Source organism: Aythya marila, assembly GCF_965140915.1.
Source record: "Aythya marila genome assembly, chromosome: 12".
NCBI classification, from domain to species: Eukaryota; Metazoa; Chordata; class Aves; order Anseriformes; family Anatidae; genus Aythya; species Aythya marila.
This window is the reverse complement of record NC_139053.1, coordinates 7297650-7319999: the sequence shown is the minus strand read 5'-3', so window position 1 is coordinate 7319999 and position 22350 is coordinate 7297650. Positions and strand designations below refer to the sequence as shown.

The 22350-nt window shown below is 41.2% G+C and overlaps 1 protein-coding gene across 1 annotated transcript in view; it reads right to left on the bottom strand.

Annotated features, from left to right (window-relative positions):
- The window catches only part of SLC6A2 (solute carrier family 6 member 2), a gene marked incomplete at its 5' end in the record, with an annotated part of 66177 nt that overhangs the window by 20853 nt on the left and 22974 nt on the right, over positions 1-22350 (bottom strand). The window contains 6 exons of the mRNA XM_082769713.1: positions 558-670; positions 1395-1519; positions 3261-3364; positions 7485-7619; positions 8460-8598; positions 20687-20924. Of these exons, the coding sequence (XP_082625839.1) occupies positions 558-670; positions 1395-1519; positions 3261-3364; positions 7485-7619; positions 8460-8598; positions 20687-20924 (854 nt within the window). The remainder of the gene's footprint in view (positions 1-557; positions 671-1394; positions 1520-3260; positions 3365-7484; positions 7620-8459; positions 8599-20686; positions 20925-22350) is intronic.

Here is a 22350-nt window from a genome sequence, read left to right as displayed (position 1 = left end):
GATGCAATTAATAAATTAAATTTACAGGAAATTTTCTCTCACTATCTGTAGGAAAAAAGAAAAAAAGCCAGGCTATAATCAGACATTATCTTGAACAGATTAATGAATTTCAGCACATGTGAAAATCTCTTCTAAAAACCCCTCTACTGAGTGCTGTACTGCGGCTTGTGTTTTGCAAGCTGGGTCCGAAATCTTATCACAGGTTCCTAGTAGTAATTGTTCATAGCAGTGGTGTTGGGTCATACCTTGGAATAATAATAAAAGTTGATGAACAGCCCCTCCCTAAGGTCATAAAAAAGAAGAGGTGAGTAATTGTTTGCTGGCTTGTAAATTATTTGATCTCTTCCTAAACCTCTTAAATATTGTGAGTCTTTAATTAAATACACTGCAAGGAGTAACGCTGTTGGTATGTTGGCTGTGACTGAAAACAGATTCAGGGAGTGTACAGAATGTTTATTTGAAGTGCAACAAAACCCTTATTTAAGGCTGACACTTCTCCAGTTATATTTTGCAACACTTGAGGAAAAGTGTCAAAGTTAGAAAGAAAAACTACTCACAGAACTGTCGATGCCAAGGGTAAGAAGCATGATGAAGAATACCACAGCCCAAAACGTAGATCCTGAAAGAGTTGAAATTGCCTCTGGATAGAGGATGAAGACTAAACCAGCTCCTAAAATAGAAAAGTAGAAGTAATACTGAAAGGTGTTTCACAGAAGTGTGTATTTTAATAAGATAGATTATGACTAAGTTGACTCCTACATCAGTCCACATCACACTGAGTAGCTGTTAGAACAAAAATTGCATTATACCAAAAATACACCCAAAATACTTTAATAATGTACTCATGAAAGTTTTGCATATAAAATCTATAACATCCTTTTGCACTTTAAATAATCTTTTATGGTATTCATGATCTTTCTAGCTGTTTTTCAGCTATGTAGTAAAGAAAGATCCCTGTGGATAGGGACTTTGCTGTTTGGCAGTAGAATTCTTGGATGTGATAAGGGAGATACAGGAACTGAAAGCACAGGTCACCTGTTACCAGTGAAAGGACTACAGCTGGGCTCCCCAGGAGCATTCAAAACAGTTATCTATGGCACTGAAAAGCAACACGTCCCCAGGATACTAGGCAGTGGTAAACGCCTGTTTGCTGCAGAGGCTGAACTTGTGCAGGGCACGATGCTGGGGAATCTCGAGTCAGAAGAGCTGAGATGAATCAATATAATTTACAGTTCACATTTTAGCGGGGCCCTCTTACGTAGTTTGAGTTCCAAGGAATTTCATTCGGGTCACTTCCATGAAATTTTTAACAGTTGTTTGAAACAAATATAAGCATATTTGCAAGGAAATGATGAATGAAAAGGAGTAAAAGTAGTATAAAACTCGCTTCTTACCTTCAGTGGCTACATCCTCAATTTTAACTTTGTGCTCATGAGCCATGTAGCCCAATATGGAGAAAATTGCAAATCCTGAGATGAAGCTTGTGACACAGTTAATAGTACTAGTCAGCAAAGCATCCCTAGTGATGTAAAGAAGAACAGCCCGGTTAAAACAAGAGCATTATGGTGGGGATTGTTATAGTGATAGGAAGATTCTTGTGAAAATGCTATTTCTGCAGTTATCCTGATGATCAAAAGCTCGTATCAGCGTACCGCGTTAGGAAAGGACCTACTTCTGTTCACTGATTTGCTTTAAAACTAAATTCTGCTCAAAAAGAAGATGAACAAAATTATATGAAGGTATCAAGGAATGATGTCATCAACCTGGTACCCATAACATAGCAAAGAAGTGGCTTGTAGAGAAAGAGCCTCACTAAGGAGTATTTACACTAGTCAGGAGCAATTCACATGCGTAGGTGTTCAGGAATATTTTCAGATAGGTCCAGGAGTGGTTTTAGCAAGCTGCGCAGCCATTCACAGTAATGGCAGTGGATGACACATTAATCAGTACTGAGGTTCCTTCATCTATGAAGCTGGCTCAGCTTTTCAGAAAAAAAAAAAATACTACTTTATCAGTCTCTACAAATGTTACTGTAAATGCACGTTTTACATAATACAACCTTTTAAGACAAATTGGCTTAAAGAGAGTAAGCATGTTTCCTTTCATCGTTTCTACTACCCAAAACCACAGGTGCCATATGCCAAACTTTACCCTCCTCTGGATACTGCCACAATCTGAAAACCCTGAAGAGTTTGCCTTACAGGGAGGGCAAGTCTTGTGAAGCAACACTGCACAAATACAGTAAACTAAGAACTAAATAATACCATTTCACATATAGTCTGTGGCGTTTTCTTGATTTCAAGTGTATTTTTTTCGTTTTGGAGCAAAATTACTGAGGATATAGACTGAGGAAACATTTATACAGGAAGCTGCTATATCAGGTTAATGCAAAATCTGCAGAAGACAATAAATGTTATTTTGGAAGATTGCTGGGGTTAGCATTCTAAGTTCTCAAACCCAGTAACATCACCTACTGTGAATAATCAGAGGCTCTGCAGTCATTCTGTGTTGAGTACAAAGTTCTCTCAAGTCAGTGGAAGGAAGTATTCAAGGATTTTGGCTTTTGATCCATTTAAATCTGCTCAAATCTAAATGTTTTCTTGCATCTTTTCACTGGAACATTTTTGCTATCCATCAGTTCACAATGTATTTATACTACATTTACTTTCTGAATTTATATTTCATGGGAAATTAAAAAAAATAAATAAAAGTGTTTTCATTCCAAAGCGTTATGTTAACAAACCTTCTGGAAGTTGGAAGTTCTCAGAAGGTGCAGAGCGGCTGTGGTTGAATTTCCATGGCGGTGATTCAGCAAAACAGTTATAAACCAACTTGATTTAAAATACATTCCTAAATTGGAGCTCAACATAAAATATCAGAAGCGTAAGCCCAAAGCACAAAAACAGTTCTAAAAACTGGAATCCTTCTGCTTTTAGTTCCTGGACCAATAAGCTTTCATCCCATGTTCACTGTTGCTCTTAACGGTACTTTTGAAAGGCAAACACAAGCAGAGTTTACACAGCTGTCTAAAGTCTAAGCCTAATCCCATTCTGTTTTGCAGCGCAGCAGATATCTTGGCAGGTTCCTGTTGCCAAAATTTCAGTAAGACTGTTTCAAGTTTTGGTTGGTTGCTATGTCTACGCAAGACTGGCCATCATTAATAAGCGACCAAAGATAAAAAGGTATTGCTTATTCCAGCTGCATTTATCGAGTAAAATAGCATCATTCTGAAGCAGTAATGAAAGCTTACGCTGTCTTACCTGTAGCAGTTGTTGTCAAACTTATTGTAACTGGCAAATGCAATTAAAACACCGAACCCGGCTCCTAAGGAGTAAAATATCTGAGTGGCTGCATCAATCCATACCTGCATAATGACACCAACATTGTCAGAGGGTCAGTTCAGTCCAAAAGATACAGCAGGGAAATGAGAGAATGGCACAAGGCAAAACTGGCTTTTGAAAATAAATGATCAGTACTCGTGGTTGTGGGAGTGTAAGCGCTGTGCAGCCCCCATGAAGTGTTGCATGGAGCACGCTTCTGGGCTGAAATCACTCAACAGGAACTGGGAAAGGCCAAAGTGGTGGACAGGCCTGCAGTGCATGTGTGCTGCTGCGTCTGGGGGGTATACCGATTGGATCTGGACTCCTGAGCAACTGTTGAGTGCTGAAATGATTACACGAGTTTTCTTCTGGCTGACAGAAATACACTTCCACTTGCTCTTTTTCCAAGTTAGTTTGGAATGCACAACCAAAAACCTAAAAATAGTTTGCAGGTCAGGAGTTACAGGACATTTTCTTTCCCATAAGAGAGCTTTCTTCATGGGACTGTAATTACACTTTATACGATTCTTTCTTGCTTCAGAAGCTGAAGCAGGACTTGCATGCTGTGAACAGAACCATTCGAGCTTTGTCACCTTCTTTCCCCCTTAGTTGGAGAAGGAGTTATTCCTGTGATAAACTTTGTTAAATGTCAGTTTAGACGCAGCTCAGTCATTTTAAGAATTGGCCACTAGGGAAAACTTCTTCAATGCTGTAACATTTTCTAAAGTGACTCTCCAGCCCAACATCCACTCACAATGTGCAGACAGCAGTCAGGAACGATGCCACGGTGCTGGTCTGCTGAATCAGAAGCCTGAAAATAGTCCTCCCTGGTTAATGAGGGTTTCATTTATTCAGTTGTTACACAGAAGTATTTATTTAAATAAACGTCTTCATTCTAAATTCCACAAGGGTAACAGTCAATGGTGTGAATAATCCTCAACTTTTCTTAAAATGGTATCTTCAGCTTTGGCAAAATCTCCCAAGTGCTTGAGGCTACAATAAGCATTGGATTTTATTGCCATCCATCTCTGTAAAATCAGACCCCAATGCATCAGCAGAGGCTCTAAGGGATCTTAGATCTAAGGGATCTAAGGTGCAAGCTCCACCTGCCTTGGAATGGTAATGCTAAGCTTTTCGTGTTTGGTCTACTCCAAAGAAAGGGAGTTTTAACCCATTTTAACATGATGTATGAAAGCATTTATACTGGTGATCTATTTTTCCTCAATGTAGATGCTTTCAACTCATGCTTGCTGAAGATTGAACTCTTTATTGAACTCAGGATTTGGAGAGAACTATTAGAGTTGACAATGATTTGAAAGATGAACTGAACAACAAGTTGTAGAGAATCTACTGTAAACCACTGGATAGGTGGATATGTTTTTTTCTCAAGCTTCTGTTCAAATAGAGTTTAGGATCACAGATTTTTTTTTTACTAAATAGCAGTGCAATTCTGTAAACTGTGTTCCTTGTTCATTCCTCTTATACCCAGCTACATCCTTGTTTCCATACAAAAGTGGAGATCAAATAGGGCTTTACTCTCTGAAGTGTGTTTTATATGTATAAGAGTTCAGGAGGAATGTAAAACCTCCTATATTTTTTCTTTAAAAAACGAAACCCACGACCACCACCACCAAAACCCACAAAACTTATGTTGTGTTGCTAAAGTACACGATTTAAAAAAAAATAAAATTGCCTGAACTATAAATAAATGTGCGTTTCCATCACAGGGCATTTGTTTTTAGTTGCTCTCTAGCTCTTCTGTGTCTTGCCAATGGAGTTGTACTCATACTTCCCCTCTCTTACTATTCAAGCACTGTTAAGTATCTGCCTAAATTCTGTTGATTCAAGTAAGGGTTTAGCACCTGCTGCCTAGCAAGTGAGCTACATGGATGTTAAACTATCTGTTAAGTCTAAGATCCTGGACTGTGTCTGCTCAGTAAGAGCCTTGGCTCATAATTTGTTTCCTTATCAGCTCCTAGGAAGTTGAAGATAAAGAAAAAAAGAGCAGAAACCAGAAGTTCCATTAGAACTAAGATTAAATGCAAAGCATTCCCTTTGATGTAACAAAACACGATGGGAAATGGTCAGTGGGGCTGGCTCTTCTGCAGTTTACGTCCATATTCTCTGTTCTCTTCAGCTGAACATCTTCTGGTTAATACACAATCTAATATATTGTTAGATACTGTTTTTTATATGCATTAAAATGAAGAAACAAACATTTTACAGTTTGTTGTCAGCAATCCTTCTGGTTTTTTGAGTGGCTGTTTATACCATTATATCTTCTGTGTCTATTCTTTCTCACATATGTAGATTTAAAGAATTTCTGCGCTGTGTGGAGAGGAAACGTGTGCACCCCTAGATGTTACATAATCTTCAGAAGACTTGTTAAGGCGTGTGAAGGAGCCAGCGCCTTCCTTCTCCCTTCTTTGGAAGAGGGACCCTTTGTGGAAGAGTATCTCTGAAAACTGAGGTGCCTTAGGGCTTGTTCAGAGCTGTGCAGTACGTGCCCTTAGAAAATATGGGGGACCTTTCACATTGATCAGGATGCTCTAATGCCTTTTATGAGAGCATTAGCAGAGCCCACTGCAGGTCATCACTGTGACTTATGGCATTTTTTGGTTAGATTAATCATTTGGGAGAAAGAAATAAATCAGATTCAGGGACACTGACGTGGAACTGTAGGGGCTGAAGACAAAGATTAAACACGCAGCCATTGCAGCAGCAGGTGGCCCAGGTACTGAGCAGGAGGAAGGCTGACATGATAAGCAGGTTGAGAAACTTCTTATAATTGATCTTCTGACTTTTATTATTCTAGAGAAACAAAATAAAAATTAAAGTAATCTGAAAAATGTAGCCTTAGCAACAAATAGCTTCAGGGTCAGCCAAGTAGCAGCTGCAGAAACATTAAGCCAAGAACCAGCAGTGCACAGAAGTATCCTTCCAGAGGCAGCTCTGAGCATGGAGGCCTAGACTCCGAGCTGATACAAGCTGGCGCTGCTCCATGGACGTCCAGAACATGTGATGTTTTTTTCTGAGCAGCACTTAAAACATATAAGAAAAAGTTAAGCAGCTCCTTTGTTCATCCTCACGTCTTTGTATTTATTTATGTACGTGCGTAAATGTGAGCAACTGAGGTGGCTGCTGCTTTTATGGCAAAGGGGGATCACAGCCCAGTGTTTGAAGTGGGTTTTGCTGAACAATTAGAAAGATCCAGTTAGAATGTGCATATGAAACGTGTAGTGCAAGGATGTACAGACTAAAGAGGCATATCTGAAAGCTGCGAATTTTCACGAATGCATGTCATACTTGTAAAACTGTGTCCTTGCTTTTCAGTTTTGCATCTATTTGAATGGTCTGGAGACTTATCCACAAAGATACTACGAGTTGTTTATAAGACAGAGATGTTTTTGTAGTAGAACCATGGTACGATCTATCTCTACTAACCACATCACTGTTCTTTGTAGATCTGAAATGCTGCTGATTTTGTGAGTAATGCCTATACTCACAGGTCTTGCTTTACAAAGGATGAAATAACTCAATCCTTAGTTCCAGAGTACTCCACAAATTGGGTTGGTTTGGATGGATTTCATGAGAATATCTTGCAATGTTACGTGACATGGTGAAATGTACACTGCCTTTGATAGGAAGGTAAGAGCACCATAGTGTTGAGATTGTTGTTCATATGAAGGACAATGATGAACGGAGACGGTCCTGGCTTAGTATGTTTACTACTGTGTTCATAGGCCTGGAATTTTGTTTACCAAGTAAATGTTTAGCTTAGTGATTTAAAAAGGATTTTTTTTGCTTGAGGTAACTCTGAGCCTTTGGAGAGCTGAATTTTTATGTGACTCAATTTCCATGTGCAAACAATACTGTAACTTACAGGGGGCACAGTCAAAGCATGGACTTTTTAAGGGACTGGCACACCTGACATTGCCCTCGTACAGTTTTTTTAGCAATCAGGATAATCTGGGTTCAGGCTGAGATACTCCTGTTATGGAGAGCATTGGAAATCTGTGCTATCAGAGACAGCGGGCTAGTGCTTATGCAAAACTGTAAGTGTGGCTATATATCTTCAGAACTTAGCTCTAATAATTTCAGTTTTAATAACAAGGGTAACAGGTTTAACAATAACATGGAACGAAAGCAGAAGAGTACACTTACTGTGGCTTCTTTTAATCTTCTGAAATCTATGTGCAGGTATGCATTTATTCCGTTGTATGCACCGGGCAGGGTTATTCCGTGTATTAGCAAGACAAATAGTACAACATAAGGCAGAGTGGCTGTTATCCACACAACCTGCAGACAACAGAGATCCCAGAGGTTAATGAGCTGTTACAGAAGATTTAGGAATGAGTGAAAAATACAGCAGGGACTTCCTTGGTTTTGTCCATTCAGTTCTATGCAGTAGCTCTTTTTAGGATGCCTTGGGGGAAATATAACAAAAAGTATAACAAAGAGTCTACGTATCTGTGTTTACAGCAGGAGATGGTTTTGACTAGCAGAAGACTTGGAGTGCTTATATGTTACCAGTGTGTGTTAGACTGCTCATTAGCTGTTCAGCCATCTATTAGTTTACCAAATAATGCAGTCATTGCCTGATGTTAGGTGCTACTTTCATGAAACTGTACACAGAGCTCTCAGCTATCTAACCCTAGAATTTCTGGTGAGGTGAGGTTTCTGAGGGATGTCAAAGAGTAATTTCAAATTCCTTTCTTTAGGTAATATTTTTTTTTCTGGTCACGGCATTTTATGTAATAAAGCATCTTAAACAAACAAAACATCCCATTAGCTACGAATAACAGAATACATTGGCTAGGAATTGGAGGCACGTTAGAAACGATGCAAAACATCTTTGTCTGCCCAAGTATTTTCTAGATGAGACCACCAATGCTGAATTGAGAATAACATGCTAATAACATTCCCAGTCAGAACATCATGCAACCAGAATTTGTAGATAAAATAAAGGCTGAATCTGGACTGTGTATTCACACTGTACATATACCAAGGCCTCTCACATGGTTTAGTTCCTGAGGATCCCTCAGATGCAGTGATTTAGTGTCTTGCTTCCTAAAATAAGGAGACTTCTTAAAGGAGACAAAGAATGTAGTTGAGATAGAAGGACAATGTTATCTCTACCTTTCCTGAAGTCTTCACGCCTTTCCACAGACTAAAGAAAAGAATGATTACCACCACCAAGAGGCAGAGGGAAAGTTGCCAGCGAGGCAAGCCAAGGTCATGGATTCCACGGCTTTCATGCAGGTGCAGAACTCCTCGCCTACATACCAGATACACAGAAACAAAGCGAAGTCACTGGGGGAAAAAGCTTTTATCTCTCGCATCCTGTGAGCAGTGCAAATAGCTGCTGCACTGTGTTAGTAGCTGCCTTACTGGCACTGCTAGCAGTTAGAGAAATCTCTTTTATGAAGCCAGGTGTTGTGCTGCCTTTATGTTATCACTGGCACATCAGTGTCTGCTTAGCACCATCGTTTTGGAAGTGTCACTCTCTTTTTTGTTCTGTTTTTTATTTTTATTTTTTCCTTGAGCACCAAACAGATGCCCAGAGGGGCTGCAGAAGAGATGCTCTCCACCCTTGGAAATTGGCCAGTAAAGGCCCTGAGCAGAGTAATTTCAGTTTTGAAGTTAACCTTGCTTTGGGTAAGGAGTTGTATTAGAAATCTCTTACGGATCCCTTTCAACCTAAATATTCTGTGATTCTAGATAAGCAGCAGCTGGCTTTCTGCACCTTGGGCAGTTCTGAAGTTACTTTCAATGTCTTGGATAGGCTGTTGTAAGGCTGCAAGTGGGAGAAGTGGTCAGATAGGAAAAGCAACAGTTGGTAAATCTAAAATTGGTATTAGTGCTCTGTGCTGTTTGCTGAGGTAATGGAACAACAGTAGAAGAAATTCTGTTGCTTACCAGGGCAGGCTAATTCTTTGGGGATCTATGAAGTGTGAAATGAAGTGTAGAAAGGAGTATTTCTCCAGAGGGCTGGTGACATCTACAAGAGATGTCAAAACACATTGAGTGCAACAGGCTGAGGGGTGTGAGTGGGATGTTAGAGTGGATCTCCCTTCAACTCCCTTCTATGCACTTGAAGGGTTTCTTGCTGCTTATTCAAATCTAATTCTGATAGGCATCTAGTTGAGGTTGGCTTGGGGGTGCAATCCCTAGTGTTTCAGTGCCCATTCAGAACAAATCATTGTGACCTTGGCTCCTCTCCTGTCTCTGTTACCTTTACTTGCCATGCACTGCTTGGGTAAAATAGACAGTTGTACTCTGTTGGCTGCTCTTAGCACTATGACGACACAAGTCAAAGACTCCCTTCTCAGCAGTGGACTCCGGTGTATTTTATGAAGATAATTACAGTTTGGAGAAACTGAAGTACGGAGTCACCCTGCATTACTGCAGACACGTAGAGAGTAAAGCCTGAGGAGTTCCCACCCCACTAGCTGTCCACGTACTTCAGAGTTAACTTAAGCAATTGTCTTACCAAGCCAGAGATGAGTCAAATAGAGCTGAATGAGCTCTAAGATAGAGCCAAACCTGTGTCAACTTAAGTGGGAAAAACGCAAAAATGTTTCTGTACTACTGAAACTGTAGAAACACACTAGGAAAATAAAGGCCTATTGGTGCCATCCATCTAGTAATATGAAGTAGTTGTGTGTGATTCCTGTTTCATCCCTAAGGTATCAAGGTACGATCAGCTAAGAACTGTAACAGTTCTGGTTCTGTAGTTTTTGACATTTAATAAGGAATGCTGTATTCTTGGGCTGTTTCTATTATTTATCCCCAGTTGAATAAGAGATGCTTTTAGAAAGCATCCTCCTAAATTAGGCAGCTGATATGTTTCTGTTGCATTGTAAGGCTAATAACACGTGAGGCTTTAAAAGGGTAATGACCATGTGTCTGCGGCATCCAGTCAAAGAACCTTCCTGGTTAGAAGGTATGAGAGCAGTTTAACTCGTACAACACTGCAGCTGTCACCAACTGGTACCTGTGGAAACCGTAAAACAGTGAGAGAGCCAGGCTTTTTGGTATCTCACCCAGAAACCTGTATCTTTACATGTAAATAAGTAGGTGGACGTTGCTCAGCTTTTCCTTAGTATGAACAGAAGCTACCTGTGGTTCTACTAGCAGGGTGTATTTTCATGGGGGATGCAGAGGTGTAAATGGGTTCTGGGCACAGATGCCTGATTCCATTTTACATTTAACCAGGCTGGCAACAATATGTGAAGCTGGGAAAAGCTTCACAGACCTCACATAAGATCATTTGTCCAGAGTCTTCGGAGGGATTTGGCAATCTGCTACCACAGCCACACCGTTATCACTATTACAGTTGGAGGTTGTAAAGAAAGTCCTTTGGCTTACACTTTGTAGATGTACCCTCAGAAAAACTGAATCTGCACTTGCATACTTTGTGCCCATTTAGCTTTTTATTCTTCTTGCCCAAATATTTTTCTGGATTCGTAAAGAAGCCTGCTTCCTTCTGTTTGCTTTCCAAGAAGCAGCTAGCGCTCTGTCTTGCTGTTCGGAACACTTGCCAGAACTGCCATTTCCAGTGTGGGATTCCCAGGATTTTCAGGAGAATCTCCAAAATAAGAGGTCTGCTCCCGTAATCAGGGTAAGGGATCATAAAAAAAGAAGAGAAAAATACTTTCGTAACCAGTCAAAACAGCTGTGTAACTGAGCAGCTAAGCAAGGGAATCTTCATAAACAATTGCTGTGTCTGAGCTCTAATCCTGGCAGGTTTTGCTTCCTCTTCCTTTTTTTTTTTTTTTTTTTTTTTTTTTTTTTTTTTCCCTTGTGACCTCTGAAAGCTGCCTTTTTTGAGAATTGCTGGGAAGTAGTTCATGAGTGCTTACCCATTAGAGGCTACATTTGTGTTCCAGTTGCTCCATAAAGCAAAGAAGTCTGGTGCTGGACTGTGATTTGGGTTAAGGTGTGCTGACATCTGAAGAGACTGAGGAGAGAAGCAGCAAACTACTAGACTAAACCTTCTTGGCTTGAAGGATAGCTCTGTAATGTTCTTTGAAAAACAGTGGGGTTTTTTGTTTGTTTGTTTTTGAGGAGGACAAATTGGAAAAGAGCTTAGCATTCATCATGTTCATCAGTTACTGGATATCAGTGATGTTAGAGAAAATCCAGTCAGCAGCTCAGATATGCTACAGTTATTCTTGTTTCACGTCAAGTAGTACTTTATCTCAGGAGCAGCTGAAGCTGCTTTTGCCCTGTCTCTGCTAGGGCAGGTGGAGTTATAGATCCCTGGCAGGCTCCTTCGGATTGTACTCAGGCACTTCCCCTGTACTGGCCCCAAAGAGGACAGTGGCAGTGAGGGATACTGCAAGGTTCTCCATTCCTGAAGCTCTGAGCTCAAAACACCCGAGATTTCAGCCTTTTGGTATTACAGCAGAATGGTGCAAGGCGGCCAGTGTCCATTCCTGAACTGAGCTTGTCTTACTGCAGGATTGTGCCATTACCCAGTGCTGTAAAGATTCTTGTTTCGTAGAGAGTTTATCCACATCTGCTAACAAAATAAACTCGTAATTCACAGAATCTGTGAATTTAGAGTAATTCTGAATCAGAGAAAAAGCAAAAACAGAGGCAGTAAGGTACCTAGAATTAGTATTTTGCCTGCAGATTTTCATTGTTGAGAAGAAGAATGAAAGTAGATGAGACATATATGCAAAAAAGGACAAAAAATATTACAAGGGGGAAGGATGGAGAACAGCCACTAACAGATGAGCTGATGAAAACAGAACAGGGACGTACAGTGCTGAGCAAAAGAAAAGAGGAGCTAGTAAGAAACAAACTTTTTTTTTTTTTTAATTTTTAATCAGGCATTTGTGCATAGGAGCCTGATTTATGCTAAGACCACTTTCCCTGTAAGGCAGTGTAAATTACATTTGCAATGACTTTGAGACTGTACATCACTGTAAATATAGGTCCCAAGAGTCTGTCTGCCTATCTGCAAGAGGAGCATGAATGTGAAGGCATTTCAGATTGAAGCTGCATTCTGGCTTCTCTCTTTGGGAGATTTATTCTGGTCCTCTCTTGCCCAGTGCTCCCTGCTGGGAAGGCTCCCCAAGCCAGCTCACAGCTCTGGCACCAGTTCTTGCGTTCCTTTCACACCACGTTCAGCCAAAGGGAAGTAGTTCACCTCTGCTGAAATCAGCAAATGGCAGGTTGTTTGCTGGATCCCTGTCTTCTGTTTTGTCTTTGTGCAGAGCTTGGTTCCTCTTTAGTCTGGTGTCAGATGCCAGAGAGCCAACAGCTGTGGGGTATTCACATATAAACCCTACAAAAGGCAAATCATCAAGGAGGCAGCGGGCAGTTGCTCAGAGGGACTCGGTAACTGATGGAATCATAGCTACAATAATGTCTGACTAGGAGCAAACCACTTCTTCCCCATGTCTTGGTGTTCCCTTCTATAGAATGAGGATTATAACAATCCTTCATTTTGTCTCCACTCTCAGCAATTTAGAATTTATTCCATATGGAAATGGTGAATGTTAAGTATCGACAAGGAACCACACAAAGGAAAAAGAAATGCTAAGGGTCTTGATCTGAAAACTCCTCTGTGTTGTTCACTCCAAAACATGCAATCCATAGCCAGAAAACAGGGTAAGAGCTTTGGATGTTGCATTTTCCTACATTACTTTGTCAGATTGATTCTTTCTAAGGATTTTCTAAGGAGCCTTTTATGTAATTCATCCCTGGGGAGACTTCCATGACTGTTGTGGAAATTTAAAAGGTTTTATACAAACAGGTCAAGTTAAAGGTCTTGGAGTAAGCCTTCTTCTGATCCCAAATCAAATATAATTTTAGGTTTCAATACAAATATGATTGCACAATTCTATAGGGTCATTCTTTCTTTTTAAAGTTAATGTAAAAATTATTTGCATAAATTGGATGGGATCAATAGAAGTGTCATTCATCCAAACAAGTTCTAAATGTGTTGTATCAGATTTTAGCTGGAAAAACTTCATTGATTTATCAGTAAATCAGTAAGTTAAGTTACAGATTTACTTTACAGTCTGGCAAACTGAGATTCTTCCAACAGAAAACTTTGATTAGAAACGAAATCTTTTGGTTTTAGTGTTTGTAGACATCATTTCTGAGTGCAGGGTTGTCTCAGAAATGGCTGCTAGCCCACAATTTTAGATGAGAACATTTTGGACATGAACACCTGTGAATGCAAAATAAATGGGCTATAGCTTTCAAAAATAAAACGCAGGGAGTTGGCCAAGTACTTTTACAAGCTAGCAGTCACTTTTGAGGGATCAAACCCAAATGGCTTGCATAGAATAAATAGCAGAAAATTGGCTGAGCTATAAATAGATACAGTCCTGATCTCGTGAGCTCTGTTCTCTATTCCAGTAGGTAGGCTAGTTTTAATGATTTAAAACTTAATGCAAATTTATAGACTGAAGATTCCAGAAGGACTGACAGTGTATACGGTGTGCAATCTATAGAAATTAAAATACATACTCGATTTAGAAAGCAATTTGAGGCATGGTAATTGGCTCATTTAGAAGGCTCTCCTACATACATCTCTTGCATTTTATATATTTGTGCGACCATGGTTCAATCATCATTGCTGCCAGTTTCCTTCAGAGTATAAAATACAGGTTTTCCTTCTGTCTGTGGAAGGCTATCGGAAGCAGCCTTGGATGGCATTCTTTTTGCACAAAGTTAGCCAGGCTCTTGGTGTTACAACTTCAAGTACAGCACTGCTTAAGTTCAGCTGTACAGTTTCTGCTGCAGTTTGCATCCACAAGGCAGACATCTGCAGCTGTGTGGGGCTGAGCTTCTGCTACAACCTCAGCTGGCCTCAGCTGGCTTCATCCAGGTTGAACACGGGGTGTTTGCGGGCTGCACTTCTACAGTGCGGTGCAGGGAGAGCTGAATGGCTCCACGTGAAGTCAGCAAAGCCCAACAGCAAAGCCTCAAGATATTTCAGCTCCCTCTTGTGTTGGAGAATGGAGCTTTATGGTGGACTTCAAGCTAGGTTTGGGGAATCACTTACAACAAATAATTTGCCAGTGGAACCCTCGTTGGCCCATTGTGATTCGAACTGAATGGAACTGTGATTCTTCTTGAATCACCATACTTCTGAAATTATAAATGGCCACCAGGACTAAACTTCTCATTCCCTGAGAATGTTTATCTCCACTCATTGAAGCCTTTACTCTGCCTAATTCTCCCATTAACCTAATGATAGCGACCTCCCCTGCTGTTTGTGCCACAGCTCAGCACATTGAAGTCCGCACAGTGCTCTGAAGAAGGGGTTTCCAAAACCTACCCATTATATTAAGATTTGCAGAAAGAATGGAAAGGCTTGAATTTTACCCCTTACTAGCTCCAGCAAGTGCAAAACTCCTGAAAAAAATGTTTGTTGTTTGAGGTTATAGGCAAAGCAGAGCACTCATGCTCCCCCAGCTGCCAGAGTCCCTAACTGGCAGGTTCAGCATTTCTGTTCCCCTACAGACAGCAAAATGTAGGATGCTGGAGGAGACACCTCTGCTGCCTTTGCCTTGAGCAACACACACGGGGATGGAAATATTCCACAGGCTCTGCCTCTGCTTGCCAGGATGTCAAATGCAAGGTAATCTAGGGGAGAGGTGCTGCAGCAGTGTCCTCAGCTGCCATTGCTCAGAGTCTGGTACCCCCACCAAGCTGTATCGGGTTCTCTGTGTGCAGATGAGCTGTTAGAAATCCTCCTACAAACTAGCACAAAGCAAGCCGGTTGCATGCAGCACAAAGTGCTGCTCCTGACGTTTGCAATATCTCAAGAAAACTCTCTGGAAATGTAAGTTGGCAAAGTTATTATTCCTCCAGTCTTCCGGACTTGTTGTAAAAAGGCTTGTTGTGGTTTAGGAATCATTTCCATAAAGCTGTCCAAAGCCTAAGAACATGTGTACACACTTACACGGATTGACTCCCATTGTTCTCACATTTCATTTCTTTTCTCTTTGTGTAAGTAAATGGTCAACAAATGGAGAAGATGTGAGCGTACATGAAAAGCAAATTTCAAAGCTGCACATGTAAATATTTTTGGAATAGCCTTTTTTTCATAAGCCTTTTTTTTGCATAAATACTTGCACCAGAAATTTCTGTATACTGAGTCAAAAAGAGAAAGATTGCTGAGTTACTTAGCTGAGTCCAAAAACATCTACAGCCAAAAAGCAAATACATGATGTGCAGGGATGCACGGGTGTTAGTCTCAGACTACGGACATATAAACGAGGCACTCAAACACCTCCTAAGTATACCTGTGAAATTAACTTAGTACTAATACACTAATATCTAAAGTAGTTTGTCCATTGCTGTTTTAGTGATGGGCTCATGTATTGCCTACGTGTAACTGATTCTAAGCCTGGTGAAATCAGAGGAGCTCTTCAGTTACGTTCAGGGGATTTTTGAGGGTGAATGCCCAGAGCCTGGCTAGAATTATCATTAGCCTTGGATTGCGTGATCTCAGAGAAAAAGTAAACAAATGACTGCTACTCAGAGATTAGAAACATCTGATGACTCTTTTCTTGCAATTAAGGTTCAAAAGATGAGTAAGCCTAGATGGCTGCAGAGGTTCTTACTTTCTCATTGCTTACCGAAGCTCTCAGACATGTCTATAGGGTGTGGGTGCTGCCTGAAAAACCTCCTAAAGGAGCTGACAGATGTAGTCAGAGGAGGTTTGGTGTCCTGGGAAGCAGTACGTCACTGAGAATTGCTGGTCAGGTTTAGCACAAGCTTGTCTTTCTTTACCAGACATCATTAGTAGGATACAGGGCTACCCACTGTCATTAGGTCTTCCTTGATTCAGTTCTTATTTTAAGCAGAATTGTTTATGTTTGCTCTTGAACTGGTGTTTTCTCTCATTTGGAGCAGTTGTCCCCCAGTTAATACAGGGAGATGTCTGCGTCTGCCACTGGAGCACTGAGTGACGGCTGGCCGGTGGTGGTGGTCCCTGGGAAGACTGGTGCCCCAAAGCACAAAGCTCAAGGTCTCTAAAAGTAACCTTTGCTGGACACAGTGCGGATCTTTGCAGGGATTCTTGGTTCACACGCTCCCCAGAAATTAATGTTTATAAATGATACGACTGCTGTGACTAAATGTCTGTTCCTTGTTCTTAGATAGCTTTTTTGCAATTACTCACATCTGGGCACATTTGTGAGTTCTGCTAATTTCCTTTACTGAGTCTGGCAGGAAAATTTCCCTATAAAAATGTTTTATTTCTTACGCAGGAGGAATGGATTACAGTGCTGAGAAAAAGTCCTGTCAGAGGAAAATAGCTGTAGCTCAATGCATTTGGTGATTACTTTAATATTTTGTTTAAGAAACTGTCCGGATTCATTCCTGCAACAGATGACGGGTTTTTAACAGGCACAGTGCCTCGTGAGCAGAATAGTGCTTTTGTTCCTCCAGATTGGCGTTGTTTGATTGCATACATGAAAGCAAGATGGTAACAAAATCTTCCTTGGCACAAGAATGGAGAACAAATATAAAGTATGCCAATATTCAGATCAAATACTTACACAGGAGAGATAAGGAACAGATAGAGGAATGGTTTTTTGAGTGATGGGCTTTCGGTTTTCCCAAAAATGTTTTTTTATGAATTACTTTAACATGTACTGAATGGATAGGATGTCTTTAGCGTTGTGTGTGTTTAGTTCCAAACCACGAAAGGGGGGAGTAATTAACGTGCATCTCAAAGAAACGTGGAATTGGCATTTCGGTCCTAGCTGGGTCTTTGTTATGACTGAGTGTTATGAGTAGAAGGGCACCAGGTTTTATCAGATTTTGGAGTTTTTGCTTTGCTAAGTTTGCAGTGTGCAAATACTTTGTAATTGATTTTAACGGTCCCTGATGAGGTATTGGAGAGGTCCTGTTGCATCCTGTGCTCCTGCTTGAAGCAACTGCCCACTGACGTCAATGGCATCTTGGCCTGGAGAGAGCCCAAGTGACTGAAACCAGACAGGGGAACGAAATGCTCTCTAGAAAGCATATGGGTAGAACCGCTTCGACCCGAATTATTGCCCAACTCGTACGGCTTGAAAACAAAATCCAGACGCATTTTCCAGAGTGCTTCTGTCATGCCTTGACACGGAAATTACAATTTGGAGTGGTTTCTTCCAAGTCTGAGGCTTAGAGGCTTCTCCCTGCTCTCCCTCCCTGCCAAACACGGGACAGCTGAGAGGTCTGGCCTCGCTCCTTAGCAAGTTTTCCCTTCTCTCCCTCAATACAAGCGGTGAGAATCAGCGTGTGCCTGTTGAACTTAGAGGTGCTTTTCTTGAAGCACTGGATGAAACGCTGTATCACAGCACTCCCACCTCTTCCTACAGTTTTTTCCTGCACCAGTGGAGGTAGAGAAGGAGAGACAGCCCTGGCAGCTGCGTGGTTTTAGGAAGTCATCTACTCTGTTTCTGCGGTCAGAACAGCTTTGTGTTGTGACGGACTCAAGTCCCAAAGAGAGAACAAGTCTCTGTTTCCCTGTAAGTGAAACCACACCAGCTGTCTGCGTGGGGCTTGTTTTGGAAGGACCTCCCACTGCAAAATAGATGGCTAGTGTTTCAGATCGCCCTGTTTACATCACTCTGCATATATTCCTGATGTAAGCACACAACCTAAAGAAACAGGTTCAAGCTGTGCCCCTTCCCATGAAGTCTTGAGGCTGAAGGTTTAAGTGCCTGAGCATCTAGCATCCTTAACAATTTTTCCATATCGATTCCCACAGGCTGTGGTGCATCCCTCTAAGACAGAGCAGCGTGCTCTTATTCTGCTGCTTGCTACAGCTGAAAACATACCCCTGAATGCTCCCAGCTGGGGGGTCTCCCATATACCTGGGTAATACCGAGAAAAGTAACAGACCAGTATTTTCACACCCATGGACAAAATCACTCCTTTTCTCTGCCATTTTCACTCTGGGCACCAGTGCTATTGCTGGTTTTGAGTCCTGTTTTGGTATTTCTGGCTATCGTGCTGTGTTGTGTGGGGGCAGAGGCCAGGCTTCCACAGGTATCCCACTGATGTTTCACGGGGCATAGTTTGTCATGATTTCCCTCTGGTATAAAAGGAGCTGTTCTGTTTCCTTGTTTCTCTATGTAGCTACTAAAAACTCAAATTCTGAAATCTGCCTTGTTAAATCTATTGCCCCCAAAGTAATTGTTTCTGCTCTTGCTTACATCCTACAAGACTGGATAGCAGGATGGACATTAAGAAAGTAAACACAATTCTATGATTTAGAAAGCAGTGTCTTCATGATGCTGTTATTTAAAACACAAACAAACAAAACCTCTTACACGTCCACAGTATTATTGAGGAAGGATCAGTTATTTATCTACTGCATCTAGAAATGGTGCAGCGTTCTGTAAGCCTGCTGTATTGATGCAAATTTAACATGTACATCATCGCTCCTACTTCCTGACCCTGTTGTGTGTAATATGAAGCTTTGCAATGGGAAGATTCTGCTCTCCCTTTTGTAAAAAGATGACGGGAGTGAGTGCAGTTATTTGATAGAAGAGATGAAACGCTGTTTTCTGAATTGGGCTGGCTTTCTCAGGGTCGATCTGAACACACAAACTTTGCGTGTTTGGGTCCACACCTGAGCTTTACAGCTGGACTTGATGAGCTAATCCAAATATTGGAAAAGTGAGCATAATGCCCCTTGTGATTCCCTGTTTTTACAGATGGGGAAGCAGATGTCATAGATTGCATTACTTGGGTGTTTATTCTCATTTTTGCTATGTAATCTAGTTGCTTATGAGTATGGGGCCTAGGGAATTAAGAACTGCCCCAAAATTCAGGGATCAAATCATAATGAAACATCAGACTCCCTTTTTATTTTAACCTTCTAAAAACTGCACCTTGAATCTATTTCATGGTAAGGAAAGAACCCTGATATTTCAAGTGTTGGTGCGGAGGCAGAATCCCAGACTGGGCTGTTCCCAGATCAGTGGAACTTAAAATGCTGGGCATAGTTTCCACCACCACCCCACCCAGTACAAACACAATATTGTCCCCCAAGCATGATGTGATAACTGAAAATGCAGAGAACCACTTTAAAGAGTAAATGAGCAAAGCGAGACAATGAGGATTGCATTTTGCTTTAAAAAAAGCTTAATCACAAGAAAACTGTAAAGAAAACCTTTTTTTTTAAAAAAAAAGCCATTCACATGAAAGTTCTCTAATAATAGTTACTTTTTTGAAGAATTTTTTATAATTCACTTCAAAGTCATGTTCTTTGTCCATACACAACACCGCCTCTTGCTCTAAGTGCTCTCTTTACATTTGGTTTATGAGCACATACATTGTCTTTGTAAGGGCAGTAGACTTTTTTTAGCAGTCATTATTTGTCCTTCTGGGGAGTTCCTTTAAACTCAAATCCCCTTATTAACTGTTTTCAAAGCACGTAATTTAGTTTACCCAAGGCCTGGCCAACAGGTTGTGTCCCGCTCCTGAGGACTGTGCTGTGTCCAGCAAAGAGCAAGCAGCCACAAGCGTTTCACAGTTCTGAACTCAGACCTTAAGTTCCCTGCTGAATCCCACGTTTATGGTAACAGCGGTGTCCCTTTGTTCCTGCAAGGCAGGGCTCATTGCTCAGCAGATGTGTGCCCTGATAGCCTTCCATTCCCCACACTGAAATAGTGATTATTGGGATTTATTCAACAGCTGATTCAGTTAGCCTGATGCCCACCCTCATTTCTTTCTCCTAACCAAATGCTGCCTTTCTCTGGGGACCCACAGTGCAGTTATTTATACACAGAATATTACTGTTTTACACTTATTCGTATACCTTTTTGCTTTTGATTTCGAATGTTTGATTTGAGCGTGTCTTTGCCTGTCTTGGCCCATATTGCAGGATGCTCTTTCACTCAGGATTTAGAAGAAGCCTGGCTTTTTCTAACTGTGGTGCTCTCCCGTCTGCTCAGTGCTGCATCTCACTTCATTGAACTGCCGAGGCAGCTGAGCAAACAGGTCTGCTCTGAGGTGTTTTGTAAGTGGAGAACCAGGCAAAGTCTATTGAATGAATCATTATTTTAAAGCCTGAGAGCCAGCTCTGTTTGGCACTCAGTGGTCTTCACAATATTGCTGTTTCCTTGCCCTGGCAAACTTGATTTGTGGTTCCTGTAGGAACCCCACACTGCTCAGTGGCCAATGCTGCATTTGTACCAGGGAAACTAAAGCTTGCAGAGGCAGGGGGCTTAATCACACAGGAATACAAATGAACATTACAGCTGCATTTTAACCTTAGTGGATTAGTTCTGATGCTTGTTTTAGAGGCTGGACGCTATCCTTTTTTACCTTCCAGAGGAAACACACTGAGACACAGAATTTTAAATAAATAGTAAAGTCAAGTCAACACTTACTCATAAAATTCAGCAGCAGGAGTGAGCTTGTACTTTGAGTATTTGGTGCCATTGCCGAGCACTGATGCGTTGAAGAGTTTGGGATCTGTACAGTTTGGGCTGTTCCAGCTGTTGTCGCAGTTCGTCCAGGGGAGCTCAAATGTGAATGATGAAAATAGATAATACAGAGACCAAGCTATGATAACGTTGTAGTAGAAACCCACGTAAAGAGCTATGAGTATCACTGCGTAGCCTACACCTAAAGACAAAGGAGAAGTAGATTATACATTGCATTTTACATGCAACAGCACATGCAAACACAACTAGTGGAGTACTCACACACACATAGTTGCAAAGTTTTCAGACAAATAAAACATTTTTTTTTTTGTCATTTACATACACGAGTCATTGACCTTAAACCAAATAATTACATGAACGAGGCTGGAAAATGAGCAGCCGTTAGGAAATCCAATTGTGTTTGCCAGAGAAAGAAATGAAGCAGCTCAATGTCAAAATTTGCTCTTGTACAACTCCGTTGCTGTTTTTCTTCCAATGCACAGAACTGCAAGCCCATGTTAGGAGTGAAACTTGCTTCATCTTCATAATGTCAGAGTCCTTGGCAACTTGCCTTGGAAAGTAAAGCTGAAGGCACGAGAGGTTTCCCTGTGCCTCATGCTCCTACCCCGAGCTAGTTTGGAACAGGCACCAATCCTTCTCCCGCCTCGTTCCCACTGTTAGTGTCCAGATTGGCGTCCGTCAGCTTGTGACTACGTTCAAAACATGCCCAGAACAGCCTCTGCTGTTCCACTGAGGGGCTCCAATGGGTTAGGAGCTTGCCAGTAAATCCTAGTGAATATCAGGCTTGGGGCTAAGCTGTGCATGGACCCTCAGATCAATTCATTGCCTCCCCAGGATTACAGAGTTGAAATAATCGCAAAATGTAACCCTAAACATGGGTTTAGGGTTAGTAAATGCTGGGTGGCACACTTGGTGAATCCCCCGTAAGCATTCTCCATTGGCTTTGAGCATCTGCTTTGTGTTTTTGCATGCTGTGAGGTGTGCTCGGAGCGCCCCTTAAGTGAAAGAATCCCAGAGAGTGCACGTTCTCCTCATAAAATGTGCATTTTAAAATAGTTTGGGAGGAAGTTTTGATACTAATGCTAGAACAGAATAAAAGTTTATTGCCAGATTTTTTGGGGAAGCTTGTTTTACCCTGTCTGAATGCGTTCTATTATTAATGTGTGAGCAGCATTGATCCCTGAATCCTGTCCCAAAGTTATTTGTATTTGGTGTTACAGGTAGAGACTACATCTGCTTTATGGCTATCACCCCTGCACTGTCACGGCACCTTAGTGTAAACCTTTATTTTTGTTTTTCTCCATTTTAGATATGCAGAAATACTGCACTGGGGGCCTAACAGTTGGGTGTTATTAGGCTTTTGTGTTCCCTAATAGAACAAATAAACAGCACACACTGTCTATTAGTCCTCGGGCTGCAATTTGTGTAAGAAACAGATGCTGACCCTGAAAGGGTTCAGAGACTTCTATACACCAACTCTTTGGGAGTTTTTTAATAGATACACCAGCTTGCTCATCCCTAATATTGGGAAAAGATGGCATAAATAAAGATGAAAATGTATCTTGAAATTTTTGGTGGTTAAATGAAGCCGGTGGGGTAACACTCAA